General features: G+C 45.0%; 1 protein-coding gene across 1 annotated transcript in view; it reads left to right on the plus strand.

Annotated features, from left to right (window-relative positions):
- LOC309325899 (uncharacterized protein) overlaps nucleotides 1-8,138 on the plus strand; it is a 77,726-nt gene extending 69,588 nt beyond the window's left edge. Inside the window, exons 2-5 of the mRNA XM_081834253.1 lie at nucleotides 1,537-1,618; nucleotides 1,878-1,960; nucleotides 5,830-5,956; nucleotides 6,398-8,138. Coding sequence (XP_081690379.1) covers nucleotides 1,537-1,618; nucleotides 1,878-1,960; nucleotides 5,830-5,956; nucleotides 6,398-7,866 — 1,761 coding nt within the window. The 3' untranslated portion in view covers nucleotides 7,867-8,138. The remainder of the gene's footprint in view (nucleotides 1-1,536; nucleotides 1,619-1,877; nucleotides 1,961-5,829; nucleotides 5,957-6,397) is intronic.
- Nucleotides 8,139-10,624: the final 2,486 nt, after the last annotated feature.

Raw genomic sequence — 10,624 nt, forward strand, 5'->3', positions numbered from 1 at the left:
CCGCCCGGCTTCGGGACATCGTTCCGATGCCAGGTGGCGGGGGGAGGCTTTCCCGCCCCGAAGCCGGGCGGCGGGGGTTAGGCGTTCCCGCCCCGCCGCTCGGCTTCGGGACATCGTTCCGATGCCGGGCGGCGGGGGGAGACTTTCCCGCCCCGCCGCTCGGCTTCGGGACATCGTTCCGATGCCGGGCGGCGGGGGGAGACTTTCCCGCCCTGCCGCTCGGCTTCGGGACATCGTTCCGATGCCGGGCGGCGGGGGGAGGCGTTCCCGCCTCGCCGCCCGGCATCGGGGCATCCTTCCGAAGCCCGGCGGCGGGAGGAGGTGTCCCCGCCCCGCCGCCAGGCTTCGGAGGAGGTCCGAGGACAGCGGGGAAGACGAGCTGCGCTTCCCCACTGTCCCGGAGATTTCCCTATGGGCTGTCGTCTTGCGAAGCAAGCCCATAGGGAAATTCGTCTTGCGAAGCGCCTCCAAAACGGAAAACCCTTTCGTCTAGCGGGTTTTCCGTCTTGCGAGGCGTTCGTCTTGCGGGGCACCACTGTACTGAAAATACTGAAAGGCAGGAGGCTCATTCATAGCACAGGCTCATTCAACCAGGCTCATTCTTGGCACAGAAATCCCTTCAGTTGCCTGCACATTTTGCATGGTAACTTTCCTTCTAGGTGGGCTAGAGGCTTGCTTCTCCTTCTTGCCTGCTTGTTTCTTGAAGAAAGCTAAGAATCTGAGCTGTGAGGGGGTACAGGCCTTGATCCTAGCAAGTCTCAACCATGCTTTCTTTTTTCTTCTCCTGACAGTGTTATGAATTTTATAACAGAACAATGTATTTGCTTTGTAGGATTTGATAGCACTTCTCATGAGGGCAGACAGAACTTGGCAGAAGACCAAGGCTTCCTTCCGATCTCTTGGAGACTTCCTGAGAACCCAGATGGATGAGCAAGACTCAGCTGGCCCTGAAGCAGGAAGAGACCATGCCATCAAAACCGAGAGCAGTGAAGGATTCAGGGAAAGCTCCATGCAGAAGATCCTGGGTGAGGAGGACACCCTCCACTCAGATGTGCAGAGCCAGCAGTTCAGGCAGTTCTGCTACCAGGAGGCCAGAGGACCCAGAGAGGTTTGTAGCCGACTCCACCACCTTTGCCATAAGTGGCTGAAGCCAGAAAGGCACACAAAAGCTGAGATGCTGGACCTGGTGATCTTGGAGCAGTTCCTGGCTGTCCTTCCACCAGAGATGGAGAGCTGGGTGAGGGAATGTGGAGCGGAGACCAGTTCCCAGGCGGTGGCCCTGGCCGAAGGATTCCTCCTGAGTCAGGCAGAGGAGAGGAAGCAGGCAGAGCAGCAGGTGAGAGAGACTTTCCTCTGGATAATCCTAAGGGGCTCTGAAAAGGAGGCAGAGTATACCCAAATTCTCTCCTAATGGCCCATCCTTTTTTTGGAAAGCATCCAAGGAATGATCTCAGATACCACCAGATTTTCCCCCTCAGACATTCCTTTTCTAATCCATCTCCCCATTCTCTGCTTTAATCTTTGTTGCTTCTTCAGGGAAAGGATCTGTTTGCAGAAGTGGGCTTAGATTCCTTTGAGACACAGAGGACTCCGTTGGACACCAGAGAGAGGCCACTGGGTAAGGAGGAATAGTTTTTTTCTCTGTTTGATCACATTCTGTGGATTTTGAAACTAATCTGCAGGTTCTTTTAATCATCTTAGAGAAGACACTGAATTGTGTATTTTTGCACAATTAAAATATGAAATGGATACCAGTGTCTCACATGCACTCAGCAGGTGACACTATTTCTTTGGTCCATCTGTGGTTAGAGATGCACTAATTCGCCTCTGAGGAAAGCATGCACTCATGGTCTCCCACCTCCCTTTATTTCTCGCAGGTGACAGAAAGATGCCAGCAAGACCTCCTCATCCATCTTTCCATGGTAGCGGAGAGGAAGCAGTGGCTGTAGAACCCAATGAGGTAAGGGAAGGAGCATTGTGGGGAAAGCAGCAGTCAGGGTTCCTCTGAGGCCGAGGAAATCTCTCTCTTCCTGCTCTGTCTTACTGCTATATTGATGGTGGAATGCTAGTATATGTTGGGAAGCTGGTAAGAAACCGTAGAAAAACGTTGCCAGGATTCATCTAATCAGCCTCATCTGTTGCACAATGGGCTTCTCCCCCCTTTCCTCCTACTCTCCGTGCCCCCATGTGCCCCCTGAACTTGGCTTTTGTGTATCAGGAGAGTTCCACCCCGGAACTGCGCACAGGAAGAGTAAAGAGGGGATCCTTCCCTCTGGCAACAGGAATGTTTTCACAGACATAGTGATTTTAACACCATCGTGTGGAGTTCCACCCATTTATACAAAGATGAATACCCATCGTTTAAAGACACAATAAAATAAAATAAAAAAAAATTCCTTCCAGTAGCACCTTAAAGACCAACTAAGTTAGTTCTTGGTATGAGCTTTCGTGTGCATGCACACTTCTTCAGATACACTGAAACAGAAGTCACCAGACCCTTCTATATAGTGAGAAGGTGGGGAGGGGTATTACTCAGAAGGGTGGTGGGAATGGGTGATTGGCAGATAGCTGTGATGAGCCTGTTCCAGGTGCTACTGGAAGGAATTTTTTTATTTTGTTTTGACTATGGCAGACCTGTAATAAAAAAATACATCAAGATGTTAAAGGAAGCACCCAGACTTAAAATGTGCAGCACAACATTTCCCATTAAAACAACATAGCAATTAACAGGCAGAAAACAACAGAGCAATGTCATAGAATTCTAGAATTGCAGAATTGGTAGGGACCTAGCTACTTTATTATTTTTTTTAAATAAATATTTATTAGCATTTCCAAAATAATATAAAATACAAAAAGAAAAAAAGAAAAAATAACAAAAAATACAAAAATGCAAAACTTAAAAACAATTAAAAAAAACACACATAGAATTTCAATTGCTTACTTTTCTTTTATCTTGTTTCTCAGACCTCCCCTCTCTGTATTCCAATTCAAGTTGTTAACTCAGCAAGTCCTCACCTAATTTAAATTCACTTTCTTAAAACATTTTCTAAGATCGACCACAATTCCCTTCCACGAGTTTCCCAATTTTCATACAAATAACAAAACAAAAAAGAAAACAAATTATAATTATATACCCTTTAGGTTCCCAGTTTCTATTCCACCCATACCCCCTTTCCGGTTTCCGTCCCCAACAAATGTCTATAAGTCTCAATATGCAATCAGCCTGGAGATCTAACATCCGAGGCTCTTAATTCTCTCTCACTTCCTCTCTGCCGGTCTTTTTGATAGTCCTTAATGTTGGACACCAAATCTCGGAGAAGCTCCGGCCCAACAAGATCCATATTTCTTCCAGCCAGACCTCCATACTTAAAGGTGAAGCCTATGGGGTAATCCAAATCTTGTTTCATACTCCTTTCAAGTCCAACCTCCACCTTAATCAAATTTGTAATCCTTAGGTCTTCAGATCTCCACATAAGGAGATCTCTCCATTTTTCACTCTCCAATTCAGGCCAGACTTTCCACATCACATTTTTATTTTCCTTTGTTGCCATCATGTCAGGCCTCAAGTTACAGCTCTCCTTTGGCATCTGCAAAATTACGGCTCCTCCTTCCTTTTCTTTAGGGACAACATATATCTCCTTCTCCGAATTCTCAAAGCTCTCAGGTTTCTCTGTTTGTCCAGTTGAATAGGCTTCCTGTTCCAAATCCTTATCAAATTCAATGATGGTGTTTACTGTTAAGTCCAGAGTTGTAACACTTGTAGCCAAAACATCAATTTGGCCTTGTAGCTTTCCCAAGAGAACAAATGCTCGGTTCAGTTCAGCCTGAATTTTCCCTCCTCCAGCCATTCTTGTAGTGTCCCAAAACCCCCTCTAGAGGGATTTTAGTTCCTTAATGTTCCTTTCAGATCAAATCCAAAAATCCAGTTAGCTTGTGTCAGCCCTTCCTTATTTTCAACCTAGCTACTTTAAATGAATTGAAATCTCCAGGGCCTGAAGGATTGCAGCTGGCAGGAAGAAGGTTCTGCAAGAAGCTTGTGGATTTAATTTCAGAGCCTTTGTCTATTATATTTGAGAAATCTTGGAGAACAGATGAGGTCCCTACAAACTGGAGGAGGGCAAATGTCCCCAGCTTTAAAAAGAGGGGGAAAGGAAGAACCAGTTAACTACAGACCGGTGAGCTTGACATTGATACCAGAGAAGGCTCCAGAACAGATAATTCAACATTTGGTCTGTGAGCATTTAGAAAAGGATGCTGTGATTAGTAAGCATGGGTTTCTCCAAAGTAAGTCATGCCAGACCATTCTAATTTCTTTTTTTGATGGAATTACAAACCTGGTGGATCAGGGGAATGCTGTGGACATAGTGTATCTTGATTTCAATAAGGCTTTTGACAAAGTCCCCCGTGATATTCTCGCGAGGAATCTGGTGAAATGGGGGCTGAACGAGGTAACTGTTAGGTGGATTTGTAGCTGGATGACTGACTGAACCCAAAGAGGACTCATTCATGGTTCCTCGTCATACTGGAAAATAGTGACAAGTGGGGTGCCACAGGGATCTGTCCCGGGCCCGATGTTGTTCAACATCTTTATAAACGACTTGGCTGAAGGAACTGAGGAGTTATTAATCAAATTTGCAGATGAGACCAAACTGGGAGGGGTGGCTAATGCCGCAGAAGACAGAATCAAAATTCAAAATGACCGTAACAGATTAGAGAACTGAGTGCAAGCTAACAATGTGAATTTCAGTAGGGACAAATGTCAGGTTCTGCACTTAGGCAGGAGGAACCAGATGCACAAATATAGGATGGGGGACACCTGGCTTACTAGCAGTACATGTGAAAAGGATCTCAGGGTCTTGGTGGACCACAAGCTTAACATGAGTCAACAATGTGATGCAGCAGCAAAAAAAGTGAATGCTATTCTAGGCTGCATCAACAGAAGTCTAGTGTCCAGATCAAGGGAAGTCATAGTCCTGCTCTAATTTGCCTTGGTCACACCCCACCTGGAGTCCTGGGTCCAGTTTTGGGAGCCACAATGTAAGAAGGATGTTGACAAGCTGGAACATGTGCAGGGCGACTAGAATGAGCAAGGCTCAGGAAGCCAAGCCTTATGAGGAACGGTTGAGAGAGTATGTTTAGCCTGGAAAAGAGGAGCTATGATAGCCATCTTCAAATATCTGAAGGGTTGTCACATGGAGGATGGAGCAAGCTTCTTTTCTCCTGCTCTGAAAGGTAGGACTCGAATAAAAGGCTGCAAATTGCAGGAAAGGAGATTCTGACTAGACATACGTAAAACTTTCTGACACAGCTGTTCAAGAGTGGAACAGTCTCACTCCGGAGGGTGTGGACTCTCCTTCCTTGGAGGTTTTTAAGCAGAGGTTGGATGGCCATCAGTCAGGGGTACTTTAGCTGAAATTCCCGCATCGCAAGGGGTTGGACTAGATGGCCCACAGGGTAATAGAATCCTAGAGTTGGAAAGTACCCAAAGGTCATCTAGTCCAACTGCCAACGAAGGAGAGTCTACACTTTCGCAAGGGAGTAGCAGTTATATTTCATTCTGTTAGTTGGGCTGGATGTGAGGATTTGTAGCTGGTTGCCTGACAGAATTTCAAGATGATGAACATAGATGGTCTGTGGTGCATGAAACCCTAGATCAATAGGTTTCTTTTTCTTTTTTTTTATCTGCCTTTTCTCAGTGCTCACAGACTGAATGTTTGATTATCTCTTCTAGGACCTTTCCTGGTATTGATGACAATGTCACTGGCCAGTTGGTGTAGCAGATCATCTTTATGCTGTCTTAGAGGAAGATACTTTTCTTTTTCATTTTAGGGTCCGGTGTGCTTTGAAGATGTAGCTGTTCATTTCACAGATGAGGAGTGGGCATTGCTGGATCCTGACCAGAGAGCTCTGCATAAAGAACTAATGGAGGAGAATCATAGAATCATGGATTCTCTTGGTAAGACTCCCTGTTGGATCGCGATATCTGTTTTGAAATTCCATACGTATATCTCTGTGACAAATCTCCAATATTTTGATGGAGCTCAGCAGGGCAACCTATAGCAGCTGGGATTCTAACACACCCACAGCTCTAAAAGATTTGCCTGCAAATGTTCTTCCTCCAGTTATGTCTTTTTAAACAGTGATCAGGCTGGACTGAACTGCCAAGGCCTTTTAAAATGTAGGCTTTAAGGTTGTAAGGGAAGTTGAAGGAATTTCAGTTGGGTTATTTGTTTTTGGTTGACGAAAGAGATGACTGATATTGGAGATGGCACAGATTCCATATTGGACTCAACATAATCCATCAAAGAAAAGAGCCTGGTTTTTTATCCTTGTTTTTCTGATATAGAAGAGCTGCATTTGTTCCTGAAGCTACAATTAATTTCTCTCTTTGGTGCAGGTGCTGAAGAATTGCAAATGAATGAGGAAGACCCCGACAGAATCCACACACAGGAGAAGCCGCTTAAATATTCAGGGTCTGGAAAGAGATTCAGTCAGAGCTCCAACTCCACTTCCAATCTAACAAATCTCTTGGGGAAGAAACAATATCAGTGTTTGGAATGTGGAAAGAACTTCTGTCGGAAATCCCGCCTCACTTACCATCAAGTAACTCACAGCGGGGAGAAACCGTATCAGTGCTTACAGTGTGGAAAGCGTTTTAGTTGGAAGAGAAGTTTCGCTTCCCATCAAAAAATTCATACAGGGGAGAAACCCTATGAGTGCTTGGAATGTGGGAAGAGCTTCAAACGGAAGGATGCTTTAACTTTCCATCAAAGAATTCACACAGGGGAGAAACCCTATCAGTGCATGGAATGTGGAAAGAGCTTCAGCCGGAAACATAGTTTGACTTTCCATCAAAGAAGTCACACAGGGGAGAAACCCTATCAGTGCATGGAATGTGGAAAGAGCTTCAGTCAGAGGGCCAGTCTCACAGTCCATCAGAGAATTCATACAGGGGAGAAACCATATCGGTGCTTGGAATGTGGAAAGAGGTTCTATGGGAAGAATATGCTCACTTCTCATCAAAAAGTTCATACAGGGGAGAAACCCTATCAGTGCTTGGAATGTGGAAAGAGTTTCCGTCACAAGGGCGAGCTCACAGTCCATCAAAGAATTCATACAGGTGAGAAACCGTATCAGTGCATGGAATGTGAAAAGAGCTTCACTCAGAAATCTAGTCTCACGTCCCATCAAAGATTCCATACAGGGGAGAAACCATATGAGTGCTTGGAGTGTGGAAAGAGGTTCAGTTGGAAGACAATGCTCACTTCCCACCAAATGATTCACACAGGGGAAAATCCCTATCCGTGCTTAGAATGTGGTAAGAGTTTCAATCGGAAGGATAGTCTCACCCTCCATCAAAGAACTCATACAGGGGAAAAACCATATCAATGCTTGGACTGTGGAAAGAGCTTCACTCAGAGAGCAGGTCTCATGTACCATAAAAGAATTCATACAGGGGAGAAACCATATCAGTGCATGGAATGCGGAAAGAGGTTCACTCACAGAGCTGGTCTCGTGTCCCATGAAAGATTCCATACAGGGGAGAAACCATATGAGTGCTTGGAGTGTGGAAAGAGGTTCAGCTGGAAGACAATGCTCACTTCCCACCAAATGATTCACACAGGGGAGAATCCCTATCCATGCTTAGAATGTGGAAAGAGCTTCAATCGGAAGGATAGTCTCACTTCCCATCAAAGAATTCATACAGGGGAGAAACCATATCAGTGCTTGGAATGTGGAAAAAGCTTCACTCAGAGAGCAGGTCTCATGTACCATCGAAGAATTCATATGAGGAGAAACCATATCAGTGCATGGAATGTGGAAAGCGTTGCATTCAAAGAACCAGTCTCACTTCTCATTGAGTAACTCACAGTGGGAAGTAACTACCTCAGTGCATGGAATGGAACAAGAGCCTCAGTCGGAAGAATAGTCTTACTTCCCATCAAAGAATGCATAAAGAGTAGAAACCATATAGGTGCATGGAATGTGGAAGGAACTTCAATCAGAGGGCAAGTCTCACTTCCCAACAAAGAACTCACAGTGGGCAAAAACCGTATCAGTGTGTGGAATGTGCTTCATCTGGAAGGAAAGTCTCAGTTCCCATGAAATAATTCATACAGGGAAGAAACCACATCAGTGCATGGTGTCAGGATGACATGTGGGTGCTAGCCGAGATAACAACATGGGACTCCAGCCAGCTTTACAAGATTTATTAAGTCCAAAAACTATGTACAATCCGGAGCTCTTAAAAGCATGTCTTCCTCAGTCGCTATCAGTTGGCGGAAGTGGCTCCTGCTTCTTCCCTTTCCAGTACAGAAACTTCCTGAGGCCCCCCCCCCCACTTTTGCTCCTCTCCCTACATAAAGACCGAAGCGTCGGAGGCTGTTCCTTTTTCTCTGTTTCCGTGTTTCCTGACAGCCCCTCCTCCTCTTCGCTCTCTGACGAAGTGCAGCTGCTCATTAAAGGAGGCGGCTCCCTGTACATTCCGATCTCTCCCCCCTTCTCAGCCAACAGTTCCCTGACACATGGAATGCAGAAAGGGCTTCACTCAGGATCAAAGTCTCACCATCAAAGAATTCATATGTTGGAAACCATAGAAATGCTTGTAATGTGAAAGGAGCTTCAGCCGTAGCTCCACTTTCACTTTCCATCAAGAAACTCACAATGAGCAGAATCATAGTGTCTCTGAATTATAGTGTTGTAGCATTTGAGAGGACTCTGTGTGTTGTCTAGTCCACCCTGTTCCTGGCAACCTGCCGGGGGGGTTGTTTCTTCTACTGCCTGACATGTAGACTAGTCTTGACTTTTATTGTATGTCAAAAAAAATCATTAAATTTCCTTCCGCCCTCACTCTTTTGGATGCTTCCTTGATTTCATTCTCCAACGCAGGATCACTCTGGGCATTTTGGTCAGGGAGACAAAAGCGCCTTCCAAGTCCTACTTTTCAAGTAGACAGCAGAGTGGAATGTGGGTTTTGCTTAAGTAGTGATTAACTTACAGCCTGGTTTTGAAAAACTGAACCAGTTCTGAATGGCTTTAAACTGGAATGAAATTTACAGCTGAACCCATAGCGTATATGCCACTCTTCCTTTCCCCCCCAAAAAACTGCAGCTTGCACTGAGATACACCTACCTTGGTTCTAAGATGGCTCTCCTGCTAACTTGGTCTGTTGCACATTGATCAGTGGGGGTCTCTCTCTCTCTCTTTCTCTCTCTCTCTCTCTCTCTCTCTCTTTTACCCACCTCTCCAAATTTGGGATCCCGCTGGAGTAGAGCCAAAAATTAAGGTTCTAAAGGTTTGCTGTCCCTAGGATTGAGCTCTGAGAGTTTTAATACATATATTTACCAGATTTCGTCCCTGGCTCACAGGTCCTCATTACAGTTTCTGTGGCTGCAATAAACAAGCAAGCAAACAAATGGGGATCCTAGAACCACTTCCCTCGCTCCTTACCTTGATGCTTTCTCGGTGGGATTGAGACGGTGAGACGGGGCGTGTGGCCTGAGAATGTTTGCAAATGCTTCTTGTAAAGCTGCGGTTGCAGGAAGGCTGATTGTGCCCTTCATCAGTCACCTGAAGATTTACAAGCCAAAGCCTATTAAAGTATAAAGTGGGCGAGTACATAACTCTTTCCCGATACCTTCTCTCCCAGGACCTTTTGTTCTCCAAGAAGGGAGAATTCAGCATGAGACCCCTGTGTTGCAGTTCCTGAAACGGTTCCATTCTGTCACCTTTGAAATGGGGATAAAAGATTCATATGTCCATGTGTTAATAATTTTTATTATTTAGCTAATTATATTGACATCGCATCTTTCTTCCAAGGAACTCTTGGTGCCATATGCCACTCTAGAAATCTGAAGCTGAGGAACCTGAAGTGCTAGTTCTAACTGGTTTTAAACTGAAGAACGAAATTTACAGCTGAGCTTATATGCCACTTCCCCTACCAAAAAAAACTGAAGCTTGCAGTGAGATACACCGACCTTGTTGATTCAAAGATGGCTCTCCTGCTAGCTTGGTCTGTGCCACATGAAACCATAGATCAATGGGTATTTCTTTCTTTTCTTACCCACCTCTCTAAAATTGGGATCTCATCTAAGATTCTGGTTTACCAGGGCTCCTCAAGTTATTCCTGCTAGAGCAGAGCTGAAAACTAAGTTTCTAAAATTGTATTGCCCCTAGAAATTGAGCTCTGAGGTTTTTTAAAATATCGTGCCCTTCACTGATCATTTGAGCACCTGCAAGCCAAAGCCTATTAAAGTATAAAGTGGAAGAGAACATAACTCTTTCCCGATGCCTTTTCTCCCAGGACTTTTTGTTCTCCAAGAGAAAAATTTTGAAAGGAGATTGCAGCATGAAGCTGTTAAGATTGCAGTTCATGAAACGGTTTGATTTTGTCACCTTTGGTTGGAATGGGGAGAATAGATTCTTATGTGTTATTCTGATGTACATGTGCTATTTATTTTTATTTATTAGCTAATTATATTGACATCCCCCCTTTCTTCCAAAGAACTCACGGCACCATACATGGTCTTCTCCCAGCAACACAGGGAAGCAGGTCAGGCTAAGAGTGGCAGAGCGGGGATTTGAACCTCAGTCTCCCAGGTCTTACTCAGCTATGAGTGATCAC

The sequence above is a fragment of the Podarcis erhardii genome, assembly GCF_964252035.2.
Source record: "Podarcis erhardii genome assembly, chromosome: 12".
NCBI lineage: Eukaryota > Metazoa > Chordata > Lepidosauria > Squamata > Lacertidae > Podarcis > Podarcis erhardii.